The 25,402-nt window shown below is 42.3% G+C and overlaps 1 protein-coding gene across 1 annotated transcript; it reads left to right on the top strand.

The window, feature by feature from the left end:
- The first annotated feature begins 210 nt into the window (after window positions 1-210).
- LOC130118654 (nuclear cap-binding protein subunit 1) lies at window positions 211-24,757 on the top strand. Its single transcript, XM_056287099.1, has 23 exons — window positions 211-359; window positions 986-1,074; window positions 1,871-1,971; window positions 2,099-2,255; window positions 2,399-2,506; window positions 3,055-3,176; window positions 3,520-3,589; window positions 4,126-4,341; window positions 4,765-4,862; window positions 7,211-7,274; window positions 7,360-7,470; window positions 8,790-8,854; window positions 8,952-9,014; window positions 9,846-9,920; window positions 10,942-11,045; window positions 11,570-11,692; window positions 13,447-13,549; window positions 16,001-16,094; window positions 17,147-17,250; window positions 20,935-21,052; window positions 21,670-21,810; window positions 23,028-23,141; window positions 24,021-24,757. The coding sequence occupies exons 1-23, from the start codon at window positions 326-328 to the stop codon at window positions 24,132-24,134; spliced, it is 2,388 nt and encodes a 795-aa protein (XP_056143074.1). The 5' UTR covers window positions 211-325; the 3' UTR covers window positions 24,135-24,757.
- The last annotated feature ends 645 nt before the right edge of the window (window positions 24,758-25,402 follow it).

Here is a 25,402-nt window from a genome sequence, read left to right as displayed (position 1 = left end):
TCCTGTAGAGGTACAAATATATATATATATACACAAACAACGTTTAAAATAACACAACTCGCATTTCCAGACATCTACCCAACACCGTAAGTGTGGCACAAAAAAAAAATACGGGAAGGAGGACGTCGGAAGACAAATGTGATGCACACTGGGACATTTCCGGTTAACCCCGGTTTGAGCCGGATACAGCTCTCACTGAATCAAATCGTTTATTATTTTCTGCATTGACCACTGGAACCCCCTCGGAGCTTTAGGAGTTCACCGTTCAATATTCCCCTATATACTGGAGGCTCTCAACGTCTGTTAGCAGGAAGCTTATAGCAAAATGTCCAGGAGACGACACAGCGATGAGAACGACGGTAAATCTAGCGTTATTCCTGACCTATCGTTCCGGCGCCAGGCTAATAAACTTTAGCCTAGCGTGTGTCGGCGTTACGCTTCGGCTTGGCGCATCGTCGCGTGCTATTTGACGTTAATTAATCAAACCGCAGTGATTAGTGTGACAAGTCGTGTGCTCGCCTTTCAAACATTACTCTAAACAACACATGACTATAGCATTTCCTGCTTTATTCAAGGAGGCGATCTCCCCCCAGGTCTATATGGGTAGTCAGTAACAGTACAGCTAACCTAGCTTAGTTAAACTCGTACGCTGCCCTCTGGCTAATGTGTTGGCAGAGCAGTGCGGTTGGTTATTATGGGGGCGGCGACCAACCAGCCAACCAACTTTTCTGGAGCATACAAACTTGCCCCGGTTCGAGTAGTTTTAAAACAACGTTTTTCAATACTACTTAACAACACAATTTGGCTCGTATTTAAGAATGAAACGTTAAGCATTAGCCCCTGGTAAACTGAAGTGGCAGTGTTTGGTTAGCGTTTAACCGCAGTGTTGTGTTTCATACGATATGAGCAAGTGCTCTGGATAAAGTGACATTTTTATTGGCTCGAATCCGCTTGATTTTCGGAATCCCGTGTCGTTATTTTTTAGGAGGCCAGTCCCACAAAAGGAGGAGAACATCTGAGCCCATTGAGATTGAAGACCGGCTGGAGTCGTTGATATGTCGCGTTGGAGAGAAGGTAATGGAGCCATGGCAGGTGGCCTTCTAAGTTTTGTGGGCGCTTTTATACAGAGAGTGTTGCAGTAAACTAAGTTCATCTATTCTCAGTGTGAATGGAACCGGGGGAATTGAGTCTTTAATCATTAAAAGGGTTAGTGCCTTGCTTTACCCATTCCGCAATGAAGAAATAAATCAAATGTTTGCTGCACTACTCAAAGGTCATAAGTGGACTGGGCATTGAAAAGCGATAGTTCATGAAAATCGATTTCTGTCAGTGGAGGTTTGGTGTTTTGTCTGTTAAAAGTTGTCAAGTGTTAAACAATGACAACTTGTTGAATTGTTACAATGGAGTGTCAGGTTTTTTTGTTTTGTTTTTTTCCCCCCCCACAAATTTATGGACATTTCTATATTGAAAATCTGTTGAGCATGTTGTATCAGCAAACTAGATGTCGGTTCAAAATGTTCACACAAGTAATTTACTCTTATAGAATAATATAAGCCCAATGACTGTTGGGATAGGCTCCAGCATCCCCACGACCTCGAGAGCAGGATAAGTGGTTTGGATAATGGATGGATGGATGGATAAGCTATTATTGATTACCAAAAACGTTCTGGTAAAAATGTTATTTTACAAATGGATATGAATTTAAAGTCCTAAAACTATTGTAACAAACCCACTTGAGCCACCTATGATTTAAATGTGAAGCAACTGTGAAAGCCATAAGTCACTTTTGAAAAAAATGTCCACCAGCTGATTTCACTTTTGCTAATTTCTGTGCGTCCTTGTAACTTATCTGTTTCCATGTGCCCCACAGAGTAAATCATCTTTAGAGAGCAACTTGGAAGGCCTTGCAGGTGTCCTTGAAGCAGATCTTCCAAATTACAAAAATAAAATCCTACGAATTTTATGTGCTGTGTAAGTAAACTTCATATCTCCGCAGCACCGTAATGTCCTTTTACTGTTTTGCACTCTTTGATGGTGTCCTTAAAGTTGCTTGGTTTAATCCTACCTGAATTTACCTCTTGTTTATTTTTATTGGCAGTGCCCGACTCTTACCTGAGAAGTTAACTGTGTATACAACTTTAGTTGGCCTCCTCAATGCCCGGAACTACAATTTTGGTGGCGAGTTCGTGGAGGCCATGATCAGACAACTCAAGGAAACCTTAAAAAACAACTTGTATGATGAAGCTGTTTACTTGGTAAGACAATGATTGTGTAAAAAGCACAGATGATTTGGACTTTTATTGTAACATGGCATAAAAACGTAACTATCTTAAACATTTAGAAGCCTCAATACATCAGAACATTTTTTTTAAATTTTTTTCATTGTTATTTATTTCAGGTGCGGTTTCTGTCTGACTTGGTCAACTGTCATGTGATTGCTGCTCCTTCCATGGTGGCTATGTTTGAGAATTTCATCAGCGTCACTCAGGAGGAGGACGTACCTCAGGTTGCTCAATGGTTATGTTAGAGTGATGTCATTACTTTGCTAAGATACACTTGATCTAATGTATCTGTTGCAAAGGAGAAAGAATGTAAATGCAGGTCATGTTATTAGTGGTCATGGTATAATTTTAGTGTAATCCACAGATCTACAGATGTGTTATTCACATATTTAGAAGTTTATAGTTCAGCGCAAAAACGTATGTACTAGGGAATCTTACAATGATCTGAATGGTGGTGGAATATACTCCCGTAGTTTATTCTGATGAAACAGCCAAAAAAGCGTTTTATGTATTTTGTGGCAAATATCTCCCAAAGTGATGTTTAAAGTAGTTTCTTTTTGGCAGGTGATTCTGAGTCTTTCATCCATGTGTCCATTGAAGGAACAATTCCACTAGATGTTGCTGTTTGACAACCTTTTTGTAATTGGGTTTGTTATTTTGGGCAGCTCAATAAGGCCAGATGTTAAGTTTTTGTTGTATTCTTATTTTACCAGTTGCAAAGAGGTAAGCCCAGTTTGTCATATTTAGTTTTATTTGAATTCTGCATACATAGGTTCGGTCGGACTGGTTTGTCTATGTGGTTCTGTCCTGTCTGCCCTGGGTGGGCAAGGAGCTTTATGAGAAGAAAGATGTCGAGATGGACCGCCTCCTCAGTCAGATTGAAGGCTACCTCAAGTCAGTCATCTCCCCTTTTTTTTTCTCTTTAATTTCCTACTCTTGAATTCTTTTATTCTTTCATTCTCAAAGTGTATCTTTATTCTTTTTCTGTCTCCCTAGCTTTGATTTTCTTTCATTGTATTTTTGATTACTGGTTCTACCAAGTAGTTCTGTCACATTAGCCTGTTCTGATAGTTTTATATTTTTACTTTTCTGGGTTGATATTTTTTTCCATCCATTTGAAATGATTGACTTGAAAAATAATTCCCTCCACAGGTTTACCTTATAAGACAGAAAAATCGACCAATCATAAACCTTCTTACTGTAAATCTGCTCCAAATGTTGTTTTGTTGTTTCCCAGGAGGCGATCGAAGACACATGTCCCCATGTTGCAGGTGTGGACAGCAGATAAGCCTCACCCACAAGAGGAGGTGAGAGGAAGATTGTAGTCTTCACTCTACTCTGAGCTGCTGGCGCATATTAGATCTGTTTTTAATTCCCATGAAAAATGGTGTGAGCAATATTCAGAAATCAAAGCTATTACCCTGATGATCTCTTTTCTTTTCTTTTTTTTCTTTTGTTTCCCTTACATGCAGCAATGGTTATAGTGTTAAAATGAATTTGTTTATGCACACTGATGGCAAACATACTCATGCAACATTTCTAATCAGATCAGTTGTAAATTGATCACAGTCCGCTCATAACTGTAGTGTAAAAGCTATGTGTATTAATGGTCATCGATGGGTAATAAGGTTGCTCTTAAGTTATGATGCAGACAACCTCCAAGCTTGACAAACAAGAAAACAATGTCGCCAGGGTCCCCATTGATTGATGTCTGTTTACATAAAATGACTTGCCTTTTGATAACAGTTAACCCAAGCTGTGTTTTACTTATTATTGCTGTGGTAGGAATGCCTCTTAGGGAAAGCTTTTAAAAAGTTGCCATATTCTCATGTCTTCTTCTTAGTACCTGGACTGCCTTTGGGCTCAGATCCAGAAGTTAAAGAAAGACCGCTGGCAGGAGCGCCACATCCTGCGGCCTTACATTGCTTTTGACAGTGTACTGTGTGAGGCCCTGCAGCACAACTTGCCCCCGTTTACCCCACCAGGGCACATGCCCGACGCCCAGTACCCCATGCCCCGAGTTGTCTTTCGCATGTTTGACTACACTGATGCCCCTGAGGTATGTTATGTATGCATTGTCCTGGAAATCAGTCTGTTTCTATGTGACTGTATTTGGTTTTGTAAAAGGATGAAAAATCCTTCAAATTTTCACTCTTTAAACAAGTTAATGGGTTGTCCTTGCTCAGGACTAAGCCATCTGATTTGGATTTCTTTACGGTACCGAACGGGTAAAGATACAGGTAGCCTTTGATTTTGTTAGCATTACAGCACGGGACTTGTTCTTTATTTATTGTGTTGACAGACAGCCAACATAGGGTACTGCTAACCTTTTGACTGGCTCACACAAAGAGAAAATGCATTTTTACATTCAGCACAAACGCTTTCCAAAACGATGTAGTTGGAATATAGTAATTACATTCTGGAATTATTTCCACAAGTTCGCCATACACTGCCTACAGGCTTGCTTTGCTTTTGCCCTCAGGGCCCCGTTATGCCTGGTAGCCACTCTGTGGAGAGGTTTGTCATAGAGGAGAACCTGCACTGCATCATGAAGTCTCACTGGAAGGAGAGGAAAACATGGTGAGGCGACGGTGAACCCTGTCATGCGGCTTCTCACACAGCAATCTTTGTCCTGATGCTGTGTGTCTCCCCCCCTCTCCTTTTTTTCTTTTTCAAAAGGAGAACTCAGCAGGAATATTACAAGGGGGAGAGACAATGTGCACAGACTTACTCCCTTATGTATTTTCTAGGGCTGTCCTGAGTATCCTTTTTGCAACAGATGTTGCAGTTATATATGGACTTGGAAATGAAACAAGATTCTTTCCTGATGGATGGATGGATGGATGGATGTTTATTAGTCCTTTTGAAAATTCATGGTGTGCCATACAGCAATCGTCAGACAAACGGACAACTACAATACCAACAACACTGACAACAGACCAGCAACAATCTTTTTGAAGGTTCTACAAACCACCTCAGGATTACACAGGCCGCACAAAATTGTATATAGTCTTGTCACCACAGAATTGAGTTCTTCCAAGTCCCTGCAAGTGTCAACAGTGGTGGCATGGTGGTGCAGTGGTTAGCACAGTCACCTCGCAGCAAGAAGGTCCTGGGTTCGAGCCCCAGGGTAGTCCAACCTTGGGGGCTGTCCCGTGTCGTCCTCTGTGTGGAGTTTGCATGTTCTCCCTGTGTCTTTATGGGTTTGCTCCGGTTTCCTCCCACAGTCCAAAGACATGTAGGTCAGGTGAATCGGCTGTACTAAATTGTCCCTAGGTATGAATGTGTGTGTGTGTGTGTGTGGGTGGCCCTGTGATAGCCTGGCGGCCTGTCCAGGGTGTCTGCCTGCCTGCCGCCCAGTGACTACTGGGATAGGCTCCAGCATCCATGCAACCCTGAGAGTAGGATCCATCCATCATCCGGTTTGGATGATGGATGGATGGATGGATGTTGTACAGTCAAAACAGCCTTTAAGGCACTCCATTGACTTCTCACTCCACTTCTTAATAGTTCTTAGCTCAGGCTTGCTGGATTTAAGCCTCTGTTTATAGTGAGGGACCAGGTGGACCATATTGTGATCCAAGTCCCCAAGGGGTGGTTTTGGATAGCCCCTGTAAGCATCCTTAATATTACCAAAGCACAAGTCAAGTGTCTTCTGTCCTCTTGTGGGGCAATTAACATATTGGTAAAAGTTAGGCAGTACTTTTTTTATTTTTTTTATGGAATGGCCATTAAAGTCCCGGAGTAAAAGCTAGGGGCATCGGGGGCAATGTTTTCTAACTTAGCCATCATGTCACATATTGCACCGGCCACAGTCTTGGTGTTAGCCACGGGGCTGAATATATACAACAGTGACCAACACTTGTCCAAACTCTCTGAGCAGGTAGAATGGCCTAAATGGCACTGATAAATGCTCAATATCCTCTGAACAAAGATATTCTCTGAGTATGTAGTTGCTGCTCCATCTCATTTATATAGACACAACCCCTACTACCACCATTCAGTTTTTTGCCCGTTACCTATGAATCATGGTCCAGTCTTATGGGGTTGTTAAATCTTGTGACCCAAAGTGTGATGTTTTCAATTGTCTCCTTAAACCGTGTTTGGGTAAACCACAGCAAACTACTTCCACGGTACTCGGAGAGGTACCTCACAGTAGTCCGCAGCTCCGTGAGTTGCTTAGGAAGAAAGCGATGTTTGCTAGAATCACCGTCAGTAGAGGTGGCCTACATCCATGAGCACGAACAGATCTATGGCCGATGTTGATTTTTGAATCAGGGCAAACAAAAACACATAAAATATTAATTATAAACAAACATTTGAGACATGCCGCAGGCACGCGTTGCCACTGTGTTGCGCCAGAAGTTGCACAGGGATGATAGTCTGTACATCATGAAGTCATCATGCGAGTGAACCTATTACAGATGATATCCAAATAATTTGAGTCCTTCTGAAAACTTTTATTTCAATGAAAAAGAAGCTATTTTAGGCAATACAACAGTGGAGGTTCTTAATGCAAGAAAGTGCTAAAGAATACTTGTGGGGAATAAAATTTTGGCATGATGCCTGCATACATTATTCACTTTCTTAACTCATTAGTCTGTAAAGAGGAGGAGGATAAACGGCTACATCAGTCAAAATGATTTTTTTTTTGTGTGTGTCATTTTTAACTTTTTCCTGTTCTGTGAAGCACTTTGTAACCCTGTTTCAAAAAGTGCTATACAAATAAATTATTATTATTAGATGAACTCCTCATGTGGCTTTGCAGAAGGGGGGGGGGGACCCCTGAAGCATCTGAATGCTGAAATTATGTCTGAATACCAACCTGCCAACCTGCTGAATGAGTACCTCCATATTCAGATATTTGGGGCCAGACCTAGTGGTTTCAGTTACATTCTGCTAATGGATTTTTTTTCACCCTGTTTTAGTGCCGCTGAATTACTCAGCTATCCAGGGAAAAACAAGATCCCTCTCAACTATCACATTGTGGAGGTAAGAGTTGTAGTTTTGTACAGATGAGAGACTTGACTTGTTCTTGTGCAGAAAAAAAAAATTATTTCTCCCCGTCTCTCCCCAGGTGATCTTTGGGGAACTTTTCATGCTGCCCTGCCCGCCCCATATTGACGTCATGTACACCACGTTGCTCATTGAACTCTGCAAACTACAACCAGGATCACTGCCCCAAGTTGTATCCTAGATCACCTCTGGTTGGGATAATGTGTTTTAAATAGGGTCAAATTTAAGTATGCCCACTTACCCCAACTCGGTTCAAGCTCAGATATCATATTACAGCTGGAAATTTCTCTGTTTTTAAAATGATTGATGGTACTTGCTTTCATTGTAAGGTATTGGTACCAATGAGCAAGGCACTAAGCTACTAAAAGTTGCATTGGAGTTGTCCAGTATCCATAGAAAACTGTGGTTGATGAATGTCAAATGTTAAAGCTGCAGTTGTGAATGTAAGTGAGAGCACCTTATAGAACAAAGTCACTAAGTACTGCACAAGATACAGATAGTGTATATGTGATGAGCAGTATCTAGAAGTCTATTCTATACTTAACAGGGAGCCAGTGGAGGGATTTGAGGATTGTGTGTAATGTGGAGACATTCCTCAGGAGGGAAGGTGGCTTTAAGGTCCTGGAGCCACCACGTTTAGCAACAACAATCATCTTGAGTGTTGAATTCAGAGTCATTTATGGCGGCACGGTGGCCCAGTGGTTAGCACTGTTGCCTGTAGCAAGAAGGTCCTGAGTTTGAACCCTATGCCGCCCCAGGTCCTTTGTGTGGAGTTTGCATGTTCTCCCTGTGTCTGCGTGGGTTTTCTCCGGGTGCTCCAGTTTCCTCCCACCATCAAAAAGTGTTAGGGTTAATACTCCTATCTGTGCCCCTGACCAAGGCAATGGAAAGAAGAACTGGAGTTGGTCCCTGGGCGCTGCAGCTGCCCACTGCTCCTATACCATAGGATGGGTTAAATGCCGAAAACCGGTGCTCCGGTTTCCTCCCGCAGTCCACAGACATGTAGATCAGTGGAATTGGCCTTGCTAAATTGTCCCTAGATGTGAATGTGTCAGCCCTGTGATGGACTGTCGGCCTGTCCAAGGTGTCCCCCCGCCTGCCGCCCAATCCCAATGACTGCTGGGATAGGCTCCAGTGTCCTGCGACTCGAATTCGAATAAGTGGCTTGGATAATGGAATGGAATGGAATTGCAGAAAACAGATTCATTGTAACCTGTACAATGATAAAATAAAGTGGCTTTTTTTTATTTTTAGGTTATGCAACCTGTCTGTTAAATGTGGTTTAACAGTAACTGAATCTCTTTACCCTGTCTGCATTCTTTATATGTCAAGTTACAGCCACATCATTTGTTTCTTACGTTAATGAGCCAATGTATTTCATAGTGTCTGAGTGTATGTAGGATGTGGGATGCTAGAAGATTAATAAAGAGTTAGAAAGGTTGCTTAAAGTTTATAGAAAATTGAGAGTTCACCTTAACATCTGTCTGTCAGTTGGCCCAAGCCACAGAGATGTTGTACATGAGGCTGGAAACAATGAACACCATCTGCATAGATAGGTAATGTTATCATAGCAAATGGAATGATAATCATAAAGATAGCTCCTGTCTATTTGCCTGTCTAATGCTGTGATCCTGTCTTTGGTGTTATTTCTAGGCTAATCAACTGGTTTTCTCATCATTTGAGCAACTTCCAGTTTCGTTGGAGCTGGGATGACTGGTGAGTACATCGTAAATGAAAACAGTGTCTTACTGTGGTATCGCTATTCTGTAGTCTGAGTGTCTACATGAAGACATGCACAGTAGAGAAAATTGCTTCCACCATGGTATTATGTTTTGTTTTTGTTTTTATTCTTCACATTATACTTAGTCTTTGTTTTACTTTGAGTGTCACAGCATGGGAACCCAACAAGTCATATTCTTTGAATGTGTAAACTTAGTTCCAAGAAGAGTTGAATCAGTTCACCTGGCCACAAGGTTTACTCTCCGGCAAAGCGGATGTCACAGCACAGAGGAGCTACCTCGTGAGGCCAGGACTCTGCAGTCTACACCCATCTACAGGCCAGTGGCCACTGTTACAAGGATGAGGATGTGCACATCCTTGATAGGGAGGAACACTGATTTGAGTGGGGAGTCAAAGAGGCCATCTATGTGAAGAGGGAACGACCATCCCTGAGCCTGAGGAGGGCGGCTAAGAGTACGTCTGTCGCCATCTTACAACGCTGTGATTGCAGCTATTCCCCAATCCTCTGTGAATAGTACACATGGCCATTGCAGTTCTAATTAATGCATGGCAATTTGCACATGAAACCAGTGTTAGATCGCTGATTTCGGTTGTTATGCAACTGTGCTCTTTATAAGGTTGGGGATACCTGCACTCAGCTGAGACTGACAAAGTCACTTAGATGAGTGATGAAACCTTTTCCCACTAACCCTTGTGTCCAGATTAATTGATTCAACTTTTCTGGGATTTCTGCACATGGATTATTGAGCATGTATCAAGACATTTTAAACTTACCTGGCTTTTAAAAGTGATTCTGATTCTTCAAAGGGCTGATTGTTTAACCGTGGAAGCTGATAAACCCAAGCCCAAGTTTGTTAAGGAGGTCCTGGAGAAGAGCATGAGGTATTATACAATTGGAAGGAGTTCTCCTGTAAACAAAAGAAGAATTTCAATATTATTGCAGTATGATATAATTTCTCTCTTTTGGGGGGGCATTCATCAGAGGCAGCATTTTGAAGTAATATAGGCAGGCTTTGTTTTAATTGGGGTTTAAAAAAAGTGAAATAGCTATGATACCATAGAGTGACACAGGGAACAAAGTATGGCGACACAGTGCTTTGCATCATAATTGTTGAAAGTGTTCCTTAGCTGCAAGTTTCATGGTCACTTAGCTGAAAATGCAGGTGGGGGGTTACCACCAGTCGCTTGCACAGGTCTGGAAAATCTGAAAGAGTATGGAATTATCGGGGGCGTCCGGGTAGCATAGCAGTCTATTCTGTTGCCTACCAACACGGGGATTGCCGGTTCAAATCCCCATGTTACCTCCGGCTTGGCCGGGCTTCCCTACAGAAACAATTGGCCGTGTTTGCGGGTGGGAAGCTGGATGTGGGTATGTGTCCTGGTTGCTGCACTAGCGCCTCCTCTGGTCAGTCAGGGCGCCTGTTCAGGGAGGAGGGGGAACGGGGGGGGGGGATAATAGCGTGATCCTCCCATATGCTGCGTTCCCCTGGTGAAACTCCTCGTTGTCAGGTGAAAAAGAAGCGGCTGGTGACTCCACATGTGTTGGAGGAGGCATGTGATAGTCTGCAGCCTTCCCCGGATCGGCAAAGAGGGTGGAGCAGCAACCGGGATGGCTCGGAAGAGTGGGGTAATTGGATGGATACAACTGAGGAGAAAAAGGGGGAGGCAGAAGAGTATGGAATTATTACTTATTGATTTCTAGACCTGGAGAAGTATAGAAATTTATGTGAAAGTATAGAAATAGTGTGGATGCTTTGCTCTTGGTAATATCCACACAAAAAAACTGAATTTTTCTTTATCTAGTTTCAAATTGATTGATTGATTCACTGCTTTCGTATGTCCTCATGAGATGAAAATCTCTTCCTCCTTTTTGCTGAGTCATGTCTGCTCCTCTCCCTTCCAGGCTGTCATACCACCAGCGGATAGTGGACATTGTCCCGGCCAGCTTCTCAGCCCTCATCCCAGCTGAACCTCTCTTCTACTACAAATATGGCGAGGAGACCGCTTGTACGCTTAACACGCTAATTGTGTAATCTGGCTGTCATCTCCCAGTGCAATCTGTCTCTTCCTGTTTCATTAGCATAGAAAGTCATTGTAATGTATTCTATGGGAGTGCACTAAGATTTTTTTAATTGCAATAATGTAAGCCAAGAGTTACACTTGTAGTTGTATATTGTGAAGGAAGTTGTCTTGGAGGTATTTCCCCTTTAGAAGGTTGCCTTTTCGGTAAACATGAGTGAATGCGATGCAGCAAAAGGACCTACCATGATTATAATTAACACATATTGAAAGCACCTTTCTTAATAATGAGCCAAAGTAATTGAGACAAAATCATTTTATGAACATATTGGCTTGAATATTATGCTATTGTATTTAAAAATGAGTTAATCTTTAAATCACTAAATACTTAATACATGTTTAAGTACAGTTCTTGTGACCCTCAGACATTGATCGCTGCTACCATAGTACATATGCCATGGTTATGACATTTAAACTGGGAAGAAGACCCTTACCATTTCCCTTTCCCTCAGCTTCATTGCCAGGCTACGCAACAGCCATCTCAGTTGGCAACGCCATCAAGAATCGAGCGTCCAATGAAGAGATCTTGACCGTTCTCAAGGAAGTTCCGAATCCCAACCAGGAGGAAGATGATGGTTAGTTTTTGTTTTGTTTTTATCTTCTTATCCATGTTGCACTTGACCTGTAAAAAAGGAAAATGGATGCTGGGACAGCACTGATGTTGCTGTTATTACCACTGATCTTTGTCATTATGCTTCAGGAAAGCTGAAATATTGCATGCCATTTAAATTCTAACATATGAACAGGGGAAGTATTGAGAATGAAGATGCCATTATGCTGTTTCCTCTTATCAATCTTATAATTGTTTTTTGAAAAAAGAAATACTGCACTGCATTTATTTATGTTAACTTTAATGAACCCTTACTCCTGTGGGAAATTAAATTGTTATAGGAGCAAATGGGAGAATAGAAAATAAAAACAGAGTAGCGTAATTCTTAACATTTGAGCCACATTTTCCACTCTTTTCAAGTGAGTGGATTATAACACTAATTGGCATTTCACTTTATTATTAAAATGGCTATCAGCGATTTTAATTCAGAAGACTTTTTTTTTTTTGCCAAGCTCTTTCTACATCCCGACAGTTATCAAGTAAGTAGATGTAACAAGAAAAAAAATCCGGTCTCTGTGGCTGCCCTAGACACTAAACGGAGACAGAATTTTCTCTGTATCCGCTCCTCATCAGCCAATCAGGAGAGTTCTTTGCAAGCCAGGATTTCCATAGGTCCCAACTTTCTGCCTATCATTTTTCATGTTCACAAGGCTTTCAGGCAGAAATGAGGAGGTAGATTTATTATGCCAGATTACCAGTCCAGCCATGACTGCTACTTTGCGATAATTTTAGATCTATGATCAAAAAGTCGTTTCTTTCCTTAATGTCTTCATGTCAAGACATGCAACCAATAACGCATTCCAAACTGGAGTTCTGGAAAATGTCTCCCTCACCTGAATAAGGTGAGGTTGCTGTGAGAGTCAGCAGTCTGTCTCTTCAGCCTGTGAGAGTGTAGTACCAGGGGCCAGTCGCCAAGACCAGAGCATGACTTTTCATTTTTAAGCGGTGGTGGATTGCCAATTAACAGAAGAAGACGCTCTATTATTTGTCATTGTTCATACAGTGAAATTAATTTTCTGCATTTAACCCATCCTATGCTAGGAGCAGTGGGCAGCTGCAGTGTAGCATGCGGGGACCAACTCCAGTTGTTTTTCTTCCCTATTGTCTTGGTCAGGGGCATAGGCAGGACATGCATATCTTTTGATATTTCACATTCGCATTGAGCACTGTACAAATGACTCCACTTTACAATGTTGTGCATTGTATGTGCAGAAGTTGATTTTTCACGTAGTAGTGACGGCAGTATTAGTTACAGTTAAGTGTCGGGTGGACGTTTGGCTGTGGTTTGTTGTGCTACTGCCAGGGTGAGTCGGGGAGTGGTGGGGAGGAGACATGGGCTGGGACATATTGGTTGCATGCTGTGTGTGCCATGTCTAATAAAATTGGGTTTCACCCTAAATGCAGGGGGTTTGTAAGACTTGTCAGCCAATCATGGCTGTTCAACACTAACAGACTGGGCTTTTCACTGAAGAGTTGACAGCAATCGGAAATAATGATTAAAAATATTTATTGACAGTGTGTGTGTGTATGTGTGTGGGGGTGTGTGTCAAACATTGACTTCTTGGTTGCCAGGAATGCTTTGGAAATGAATTTAAGATGACTGCAGGTGCTCTTAAAGTATAGTTGTTCCTCACTCACTTTACATTTCCTTGCCCCCCCCTTCTATTCCTGTTTTCTGCCTTTTGTTTCTTCCGCCTCTGTCTGTGTGTGCTCCTCCAGATGAGGGTGAGAGTTTCAACCCCCTGAAGATTGATGTGTTCCTGGAGACTCTGCTTCATTTGGCAGCCAAATCCTTCAGCCACTCCTTCAGTGCCCTGGCCAAGTGAGTGTCCTGCCAACCCAGGCCCCATGGGTAGCTACCCTGCCATTACCATGCCATAACTGTTCTCATGTTTGGTATCAGTAGCATGTATGTATGTATGTATGTGTATGTATGTATGTATTTATTATTCTACAGCATTCAACAATATCAAAATTAAGAAAAGGCTCAGAGTGTTGGATTCTTATAGCGAGGACTCATTTTACCGTGACTGACTGTATGTCACAACAGCAGATGGCATGTACGGATATCCCAAATATATTTACTTTTGTTGCATACTGAAATACTTTTATGGCACAAAAAAGTCACCATTTCTCAAACCAATTTTTTAAGCATCAGAACTAGAAGTCTTTTTTTTTTCCAAGAATTTTCCGTTGTAGATTTTTTAAAAATAAAAATCTGACAACAATGGTGTTAGGGTGCCTCTGGGAAAATGTGGCCTGCAAAGTGAGGCTGGACAAACAAAGGGTATGCTGTTTGTGTATGAAGTTTGCACAGTGGTCAGAGAGCCAGCATGCATTAAACATGAAAATGACTGGCCTTGACCCCAGAGGTCAAGCTTAGTGCACAGCTTTGATGCAGTTTATCAGACTTCAAACCGTGTAACCTCTGTTCATGTGCCCAGTTATATTAATTGATGTGACAATTATTATGCTGCCCAACTGGCTGTTCATATATTTTATTAGGTAGCAGGGTCTAAGTACTTTCTATTGCAATTATAAATTGTTACATTGCCAGAATTAGGTCTTTTCCTGAGTGTTTTGGCATAACCGCTTTGATAGGTTTTCTCAAACTGTCACTGACAGTCTCTCATCACTCTGAATGGGGGAAATAGATCGACAAAAATTAAAAATTCAATTCCTTTGTCATGTGTCTGTCCATCCCTCCCCCCCTTGCATCCCATTTATTCTATCATTCCTTGTCCTCTGTTCCCTGTCTTTTCTCCCGACCCATTGTTAAGCTGAAGAGTGAAAATATTAACTGCCTCTGTAAATAGATGGGTTGTAAAAACTAGGGAAAAGAGGCAAAAAACGGTTCTCTCAGGTTGAAGATAAGCGATATGGGGGATATAACGGACATTTGTATCCCAAAAGAGAATATCAGAATTGTGTTTATTGGCCATGTAGGTTTGCACATACATGGAGTTTGACTCCAGTTTCATGTCTCTCTCTGTGTACTTAACATAGAATAACAACACTATAACACAACAGTCTTCAGATATATGCACAAGCGTTGACTAATACAGGTGAAATAAGAGGCAATAAAGTGCAGTGGCGCAGAGAATATATCAGAGATGCTGAAATAGATGTTAGCAGGTTACTTGCATATGTGCCTGATGTATATGGACATGACAGAGTGTACCAATAAACGTACAATACAGTACAGTATAAACAAAGTGGTTAGATTTATTGACAGCTTTCAGTGTTCATTTGAATGACAGCCCGCGGAAAGAAACTGTTTTTATATCTGGTAGTTTTGGGGTACAATACTCTGTAGTGTCTACCAGAGGGGAGGAATTGGAACAGGTTGTGACCAGGGTGTGATGGGTCTGCAGTGATGTTGCCTGCCCATTTCCTGAGTCTGGAGGTGTACAAGTCCTGAATGGAGGGCAGGTTGGCACCAATGATTTTCTCTGCAGACCTAACTGTCCATTGTAGTCTATCCCTGTCCTGTTTGGTGGCTGATCCAAACCAGACAGGGATGGATATGCAGAGGACTGACTGGATTATTGCAGAGTAGAACTGAATCAGCAGTTCCTGAGGCAGGAAAGTACATCCTCTGCTGGACCTTTTTGATGATTGTGTCTATGTAGGATGCCCACCTTAGGTCCTGAGTTTTCACCGCAGACACCATGCTGTTGAGTATGGTGAGGGGGGGCAGTGTTGGAGGGCTCCTCCTGGAGTCCACTGTCATCTCCACTGTTTTGAGCGCATTCAGCTCCAGGTTATGGCCGGGCCAGCTGTTCAGCCTCCCATCTACAGGCAGAGTCGTCACCATCCCGGATAAGGCCAATCCTGGCTGATTCTGATGCATTTAACAAAAAGTTGCTAATAGAATCTGAACTGGTTGGAATCACAATCAGCATCAAAAGCTGTCTTCCAAGCAAGTTATCCCCTACCTGGAGTTTGAGTTGGTGCCTTACTCATTGTGGCACTTAGACATTGCCATTTTTCCAAAAAATATGTATACAAGTTCTCTTTTATTAAAGAAATCAGATTCCTATGTGTATGAAATTGGAGCAGGTACTAGATAATGTCAAAGTTTTTATGGAGTAAAATGTCAGATTTTCAGTTGCAAAGGAAATGCAGTACCTCTGTATGGAGGAGCTAGTATGCAGAGTTGGTAAAACAACAGGAAATATTATCTATGTAAATGGAAATATTTGTTTTTCTTATTTGCAGTAATAAACACCTTATTCAATCAGCTGTATGTTCCATGTGTCACCTCCTCCAGGTTCCATGAAGTGTTAAAGAATCTGACAGACACCGATGAGGGGAAGTTGCACATCCTCAGGGTGATCTATGAGGTCTGGAGGAACCACCCGCAGGTAAAATAAAATGCCTCCCAGTCAGGGTGCCCCGGGGGCTGGAGATTCAAAGCAGGCTTACAACCTTAGCTTCCACGTCTGTCTTTCTCCCTCTCTCCTTCCTTTTTTTTTTATCCTTTGTTTGTATCTCTACCATCTCTCTCCTGTCATTCTGAAAGATGAAGGGTAATTGATGCAGAAATCACAGAAAGTTGAATCAGTTCATCTGGACACAAGGTTTATTCAGAGAAACATTTCATGACTTATCTAAGTGACTTCTTCAGTCTCAACTGACTGCTGGTATCCCCACCCTTATAAACAACACAGTGGCATAATGACCGAAACCAATGATCAGTTTCATATGCAAATTGCTGTGACAATTAACCAGAGTTACAATGGCAATGTGTACTATTCACAGAGGATTTGGGAATGGTTACAATCACAGCATTGTAAGATGGTGACAGGTGCACTGTTAGCCCCCCCGGTTCAGGGATGGTCGTTCCCTCTTCACATAGATGGCTTCTTTGACTCCCCGTTCAAACCAATGGGGTGGGGGGTCTAAGAGTACATCTGTCACCCTCTTACAATGCTGTGATTGCAACTATTCCCCAATCCTCTGTGAAGAGTACACATTGCCATTATGTGCCATTGCCGCTGTGTTGTTTGTAAGGGGTGGGGATACCTGCAGTCAGTTGAGACTGACGAGGTCACTTAGATGGTTTCTCTAAATAAACCTTGTGTCCAGATGAACTGACTCAACTTTCTGTGATTTCTTTACCTGGATTATTGAGCATGCATAAAGACATGATGCAGAAATGTACAAATCCAAATCTTTGTCACATACCTGACCCCCCCCCCCCCCCGATCCACTTGTTCATTCTATCCTTTCTTTTTTGCTCTTTACCAAGGCTGTGTAGCTCAAATATTAACAGTTTCTTTAAATGCAGACCCTGTGAGTGCATGGCTCTCTGCTGAAAATGCTGGGGCATGCCGCAGCTGATGGGCTAGCTGTCTGCGAATAAATGGACTTTCACTTAAGAGTGGACTAACATGAACTCTTCACTGTGTTGCAGATGATTTCAGTACTGGTAGACAAGATGATCCGGACGCAGATTGTTGACTGTGCTGCCGTGGCCAACTGGCTGTTTTCTCAGGATATGGCTCATGAATTCACCAGGTGGGACATGTGACATGGAGAACAATGTACTGTCTTGGTATCTATCATCTATTACCCTTCTCTATGTCGCTCTGTCTCCCTTTTTCACCATTTGCATTTTGTGATAGATCAGTATAAATACAGTTGCAAGAATTACCTGGATGTCTCCTGTAATTACTCATAAAATGTGGTCTGATCTTCATCCAAGTCATAACAATAGACAAACACATTCTGCCCAAAGAAATAACACAAACAATTTAACTTTTCATGTCTTTATTGAACACATTGTTTGATCATTCACAGTCCAAGCTGGAAAAAGTATGTGAACCCTCATACTTGATAACTGGTAGAACCTCCTTTAGTGGCAATAACCTCCACCAAACGTTTTCTGTAGCTGCCGATCAGAATTGCATAATGGTAAGGACAAATTTTAGACCGTTCCTCCCTACAGAACCTTTTCAGTTCAACAGTTTCTGGGATTTCTTGACCCTCTTCAGGTCATGCCATGGCATCTCAATTGAGTTGTCCACCTCAATTAAGATCTGGACTTTTTAAACCATTTTGTTCTTGATTCACTCTTGTCTTTTGGGTCATTGTATTGTTGCAGCAAAGCAGCTCCAAACTATGATGCTCCCTCCACCATGCTTCACAGTTGGGGTGAGGTTTTGGTGTTGGTGTGCAGTGCCTTTTTCTCTCCAAACAGCGTTGTGCATTTTGGCCAAAAAGTTCAACTTTTGTCTCATCTTTTCATAGAACATTGTCCCAGAAGCACTGTGAAACATTCAGATGGCCTTTTGCAAACTTGAGGCGTGCAACAATTTTTATTTTGGAGCGCAGCGGTTTCCTCTGTGGTGTTTTTCCATGAACACCATTCTTGCTCAGTGTTTTTCTTATAGTGGACACATGAACAGAGACTTAAGCAAGTTCTAGATATTTCTGCAAGTCTTTTGCTATTATCCTTAGGTTGGTTTTCACCTCTTTCAGCGTTGCACATTGTGCTGTTGGTGTAATTGTTGCAGGATGACCACTCCTAGGGAGAGAAGTACCAGTACTGAGTTTCCTCCATTTGTAGACAATTTGTCTTATTGTGGATGAATGCCCGGGTCTTTAGAAATGCTTCTGTTACCTTTTCCGGCTTCATGCGTCTCTGCAATTGTTCTAAGGTCCTCTGAAATGTGTTTTGATCAGGGCAAGGTTCACATGAACAGATCTTTCTTGGGAAGAGCAGACTCTGTAAATAATCAGACTTTGTGTACCTTTTTTCTGGGGCAGGGCACTTCTACATCCCACATAATAATAATAATAATAATAATAATAAATCAAATATAGTGCTTTTCTAGTACTCAAAGTCGCTTTACAATAAATGGAGTGAAACAAGGCGACAGATGAACATAACACAGACATACAGGGGTGGATGGGAAGGGGGGCTACGAGAGGGAGAAGCGGCAGCCACAGACGACGCCAGCAGTACTCTCCAACTTGGACAGATATAAAGGGAAAGAAAAACAAACATCATAAATCACAGATGCAGGTCAAGCGCTCAGTCCCCAGCCTGCCCCAGACCAGGGGTGTATGAGCGGACGGGGCGGGGCACGAGAAGGCAATGGAGAAAAGGTGTGTCTTGAGATGGGTTCAGAAGAGTGGGAGGGATTCTGAGTCTCTAATGATTTGGGGAAGTGAGTCCCAGAGCCTGGGAGAAGGCTCTGTCACCAAAGCCGTGGAGGTTGGAACTGGGGGTAAAGAGAAGGGAGGCTGAGGTGGATCTGAGGGACCGAGAGGGTTGGTAGGGGGAGAGGAGATCGGTGAGGTATGGGGGAGCCAGTTTGTGAAGGGCCTTATAAGTAAGAACCAGGAGTTTGTAATTGATCCGGTGAGAGATGGGTAGCCAGTGGAGGTCTTTTAGGACTGGGGTGATGTGGTGCCAGGATTTGGTGAAAGTTAAAAGTCGGGCGGATGCGTTCTGGACCAATTGGAGTTTCTTGATAGAGCTAGTACTGATGCCATAGAGGAGTGAGTTGCAGTAATCAAGGCGGGAGGAGATGAAGGCATGGATCAGTATCTCAGCAGCAGGGCGTGTGAGAGATGATCTTATTTTTGCAATGTTGCGTAGGTGGTAGGAGGATTTGACCATTTGGCAGATATGTGGCTCAAGGGAGAGGGTGGGATCAAGGATCACACCAAGGTTGCGTGCCTGGGGGGAAGGCGAGACAGTAGTGCCATCGAGACAGTAGTAACATCTCCAAGCTCAACTCAGTGATTGAAACATCTAACTCCAATTAGCTTTTGGAGAAGTCATTAGCCCAGAGGTTCACATACTTTCTTAAACCTAGACTGTGAATGTTTAAATGGTGTATTCAGCATTGCCAAAGAACACGTACAATTATTTGTTCATTACTTTAAGCAGATTGTGTTTTTCTATTATTGTGACTTCGATGAAGGTCAGACCACATTTTAGGAGTGATTAATGCTGAAATCCCGGTACTTCCAAAGGGTTCACAATGTTTTTCTTGCAGGTGTATGTAAATATGTAGAACATTGTGCTGATTTACTTAAGTTCCGCTTGATGTATCTGCTATTGTATCATGTTTCCTCTTTAGGTTTTTGTTCTCAATGTGAGACATCTGTTTAAAATGAAAGAAAAAAAAATCAGTGGTGATAAAAAACAGGGTTCTTAGTGAATATTGGGTAACCAAGTCCACGGTGAACTAGAGTCAGAAATCACCGATTCAGAATTCCAGTGTGGGAAGATGGCGGTGCAAACTCGTGTTTGCGACGGCCTCACCCAGTACCAACTATGCAGTGTCTTTGTCCATGTCTGCATCTGACTTTGTGTCATTGTGTGAAGAACTTTTACGAGGATTTGTGTCTGTGACCTTCGATATTCATTTGATGGCTGGGAAAATAGGTGTTGGATTGGCTGGGAGAGCGGGGCAGGCTAAGCTAACTGCTAGCCCATGCAGACCGGCAGTAACGATAACATTGAGGGCGGTCTGGCGGCGGCCTCACCTAGCATCGACTGTACAGTGTTTTTGTCTGCGTTTGTGTCATCGTGTGGAATGCGGGGGAGGTGTGTCGAAGGCCGGGAGAGCTAGCGCTGGATCGGCTGAGGGAGCTTGGTCTGCTGCGTCTTGTGGGCCCAAAGACCAAGGCCCTGACCAGAGCTGTACCTGAAGAGGAAACACAGGGCGGTCTGACAGTACGCAGAGGCGGGGTGGGCTAAGCTAACTGCTAGCCCATGCAGACCGCAGTTCTGACAGTCATCCTTAGCTGGCATTCGTGCTCTTGGACAGTGATTTTTTTTTTAATTGTGTTGCACATTTACTGACTGGACTGTGCTGTTGACTGTTTGTGTTTTTTTGTTTTGTTCTCTCTGGTTTTGCATGTTTTTGATGGCGTTGTTTTTGGTAGGTGTTGGGTTTGTGTTTTTGTCTTTTGTTTTGCACTGCTGTGGGCTGGGAGAAATGAAATTTCATCTCTTTTGTGTACGCAAGTATATGAATGAGATGACAATAAATTGTTCCGGATTCCTGAAGTTTATCTACAATGTTTAACGATGATCATAATAGGATATATTTATAAATTAAATCTCTTTGTACTTCTTTGAGTATCAAGGATAGAAAAACACAAGGTGATTTTGTTTTTCTTCTTTTCTCGATATACATGCTATTGAAGTAGGCTTTTCCTACCCCTATGTTTGATTTTTAGGCTCTACGTTTGGGAGATCCTGCACTCCACCATCCGTAAGATGAACAAACACGTCCAGAAAATCCAGAAGGAGCTGGAGGAAGCCAAGGACAAGCTGGAGAAACAGCAGCACAAGAGGGTAACCTTTTCTTTGTTTGGTTGTATGGTTAATACACTCAGTAAGTTTTTGGACACTTAGCTCGAATGTCTTAAAATGAGCACATACTGACTTGGGAAAATAACAATGGCCAAAATAGTGGCAAATGTCATATGTGGCTGGGAAGTTGGGCTTCTCCAACAGCTGCTTTGGCAGGTCTGTCATTCTGAGGTCTTTTTCTTCTTTGAATTGTTAGTTGGCTAACAATATGGCATTAGAGACTGGTGAATTTTTGAATGACTGAGCCACTCTTCCACCATTGTAGTCCCCTGCCTGGACTCCAGGTAGTTGAGAAAGACTACACTCAGTAATTATGTAGCACAACTGACCTAGTAACCATCCATTCAGCAGTTGACAGCATGGTTATGGGAAGAAGAGCAGTAGAAACGTACAAGCAGAGATATGTGGTCAGGAGTGCAAGAAAGCAGAAAAAAATACAGAGCAGTATCTTACCATTAGAATGGAAGTCAAATAATCATAAAATCAAAATTAAAAACCTCCTAGATTTTGGTTCCAATATAACCCCACGCATTACCAATAGGACAACTGGACTCAGATTAGACTTGGATGAATAAGGGATTGTGTGTGTGTTCCATCAGAAGGACAGCGGGGACGATGAAGACATGGAGAAGAATAGTGAGGATGAGGAGGGTCAGTTGGAGGAACAGATCGAGCGGTTACAGGAGAAGGTGGAGTCGGCCCAGAGTGAGCAGAAGAACCTCTTCCTTGTCATCTTCCAGGTAATTGCTGCTTATTGACACTAAACAATTGACCGTAAAGTTCGTTTGTTCAAATCCCCAAACCAATTGAAGTTGAGTTTAATTAAAAGAAACACACATCGAGTTTATATGAACATATGCTTTACAAAACAGGAAGAATAAACATGGAAAGAAGACCTATTCACTTAAGTGGGGGGGATTCTTTCATTTCTGTCATTTACTATGGCTTGGTTGAGCTAGTGATTGGCTGGTAGAAGACTGGTCATGCTGGGCAGCTTTCACTTGAGGGTGTGAAACTGCTTTAAGGGTGATGTTAACTTCCCACCTGCATTTTAAAGGGAGTCTGAAAAAAAACACTCAAGGAAACATCCATCCATCCATTATCCAAGCAGCTTATCCCAACTGGGGTCACGGGATGCTGGAGCCTATCTCAGTAGTCACTGGGCAGCAGGCGGGGAGACACCCTGGACAGGCTGTCAGTCCATCACAGGGCCGACACATTAGGAACAATTTAGTACGGCCGATTCACCTGACCTACATGTCTTTGGACCGTGGGAGGAAATCGGAGCACCCGGAGGAAACCCATGCAGACACGGGGAGAACATGCAAACACCACACAGAGGATGACCTGGAACGACCCCCACAGTTGGACTACCCCAGGGTTCGAACCCAGGACCTTCTTGCAGTGAGGTGACTGCGCTAACCACTACGCCACCGTACTTTATTTTGTTTTAAATCAAAAATAAGGTCAACTCAAGGAAACATTTCTCAGCTTTTTCCAATGTCACCACCCTTTTTATACTTCTGGAGCCGTCATTTGAGAAAACTACTGCACTTCTTTCTTGACGGAACAGAGCATTTTCTAGTGTTAGTAAAAGTTAAGATTTCAGAGGAGTGCAAATCATTTACTACATTCTTGTGATTTAGCAAATCACATGGAAGAGGAGGCTAGATGTCAGGTTGCACTGGAAACTTGATTGTTGGACTACCTCCATCGCCAAAGCCTCATGGATTTTTGCCATACTCAACAAATGCAAGAAAATGTAACCTGTAAGAAAACAGTTGTATTGTGCAACTTGCCTTTTCATGCTGTCAGCCCAAACTGTGGTCAAGGCAGGGCTTGTTCTAGGAAAAAATAATTGAATAGTTTGAACACATCCTAACAGGGGTTATTGCCTAAAAGTCTAAAAGGGGTTTGGTTACACACCTGCTAAATGTCTGTCTTCGTACCTTTGCAGCGTTTCATCATGATGCTGACGGAGCACCTGGTTCGCTGTGAGACGGGCAGCGTGGACATCAGCACGCCCTGGTACAAGAACTGCATCGAGAGGCTGCAGCAGATCTTCCTCATGGTAAACCAAACTTGGATATGAACGCCAGCTTTGTTTTCCATCCAGCTCATCCAGATTAGTATGTTGCGAATTACAAACTTGAATGGAAAGACCAAACTTTACAAAAAAAAAAAAAACGAAAGTGCCTATAAGTGTTTATACTTGCTGGGTGAGGAAAGGTTGAATGGTTCATTTACAGTACAATGGAAAATAAATTCTCAAAATAATTCCTGACATAGGGCATAAATGTCTCCCATTGTCACCCCAGATAAATTTGCCAGTGGCAACTAGTTCTCATAAATCCTAATCTTTTTTCCTCTTGAATTGTTTTGATGACCTAGTCATGTTAGAGGCTAAACATATGGAGATTATTTTACTTCAAACTATCCAATGGATACGCCGCTGTATTATGTTTTAATGTTTTGGTCGTTTCAAAGATTTGCTTGACATTTTGACTGAAACATACCTGCTCACCGAAATTAAAAAAAAAAAAACTGCTTGTAGCTCTTTCCACGATAAGACAACCCACACCCCCCGTTCTCTATCTCTCTCCCTCCCCCTCAAACTTTGACCTTTGGCATCGCAACACACCTATTTTTCCATCCATACCTCTTGAAACACACACACACACACACAATCCAACAGCTACTGACTTTGTATAATTTGGCTTTTTTCTTTTTGTTTGTGAATAATCTTCACGCTGTGAAACTCCGTCATGTGTTCCAACACAATGAGCGGTGTATAGACATGAATGGATGGCACGACTTAGTTAATTTAGTGGATGAGTTGGCTGATGATTGAATTGGACAGATGGAACATTTCATGGGATTGAACTGATCAATAGATCAGTCTTGTGTGTGGTAGACTGACTGGCCGGTGATGTCTCTTTTCTCCACGCAGCACCACGTGACCATCCAGCAGTACATAGGAACCCTGGAGAACCTGCTGTTCACAGCTGAGCTCGACCCCCATATCCTGGCAGTCTACCAGCAGTTCTGTGCTCTACAGCTCTGAGCTCTAGCTTGAACACACACACACACACACACACACTCGGAAAATATGAATAATTGTGTGCTCGTATACTTAGTCTATACACTAAGCATACTTCCAATCACACACAAGCCCTCTGACACAAACCAACCAGCTCTTGCATCAAGAATTTCATTAGTACATCTTATTTTTCTATCATTTTTTTTTGTTCTTGTTTTTTTTTTTTTTTTTTTTTTGGTGTTTTTAATTTTACTTTGTGTATGGGTGCCATTCGAAGTGTTGACTCCATTTCACAATGAGGACTTTCAAAGTAGGAATACAGATTGGGAGTCTGTATTGGTGGATCCTCTACAATTTACTTGCTCTAGTGTTTTATAGTTCATTAGTTTTTTTTGTTTTATTTGTTTTATCTTTGTTTTTATCACGTGATGCATGTAGTGCTTTTTAAACAGTACTGTTCGTGGGTCGAAATGGAACAGAAACAAAAACGAGCGTAGCGGACGGCAAGTTCAGATGTGATTCATTGTGAACCCAGAGAGCACGCTACTTTTTTATATGTATTTTATGTGAAATTGGGACATGATTAAAGGTCTGCAGAGTCTTCACCTGCATACTTTATGATGAGTCACAGCTTCTGATTTCTATCACCTGACACTTTTAAGCCATGATGAAATGCACTGAAATGTCTTCCCATCTGTTTTTATATATAAATTTCTGGTAACCCTATAATTTACAGCCCGTTAATTATGTAGTAATAATTTATATATATAGCACACTTTTCTAGACACCCAAAGCACTTCACATTAAAGGGGGTAACTCACTTCAACCACCACCAATGTGTAGCACCCACCTGGGTGATGCATGGCAGCCATTTTGCACCGGAACGCTCACCATACATCAGCTTGAGGTGGATAGGGAGGAGTCATGGAGCCAATTACACGGGGGAAGATTAGGTGGCCCGATGGAGAGAGCCAGGTTGGGAATTTGCCAGGACACCAGGGGACCCCCTACTCTTGGCGATAAGTGCCATGGGATCTTTAATGACCACAGTGAGTCAGGACCTCGGTTTAACGTCTCATCTGGAGGACGGATGAGACATTCACGTAATGTGAAGAAATTGCTAAGAAATAACAGTAAAGTAAAATCAATATGACAAGTTTTAGTAGTAGAATTACTGGGAAGTATTGGGTAATTATAGAGTGAAATTAAAGCAGAATAAAGAGGTTTGGTCAGTGATTATGAGAATTGTAGGGAGGTGGTATAGCCTGTATACAGACTGGCAGGAGGGTCGT

The sequence above is a fragment of the Lampris incognitus genome, chromosome 1, assembly GCF_029633865.1.
Source record: "Lampris incognitus isolate fLamInc1 chromosome 1, fLamInc1.hap2, whole genome shotgun sequence".
NCBI lineage: Eukaryota > Metazoa > Chordata > Actinopteri > Lampriformes > Lampridae > Lampris > Lampris incognitus.
Note: the sequence above shows the minus strand (reverse complement) of the source record. Positions and strands in the feature narration are given on the sequence as shown.

Coding starts and splice junctions, on each gene's coding strand:
- LOC130118654 (XM_056287099.1), top strand. CDS start 326: ATGTCCAGGAGACGACACAGCGATGAGAACGACG. Junction 2,507..3,054: donor AGGAGGAGGACGTACCTCAG/GTTGCTCAATGG, acceptor CTGCATACATAG/GTTCGGTCGGACTGGTTTGT. Junction 11,046..11,569: donor ATATGGCGAGGAGACCGCTT/GTACGCTTAACA, acceptor CCTTTCCCTCAG/CTTCATTGCCAGGCTACGCA.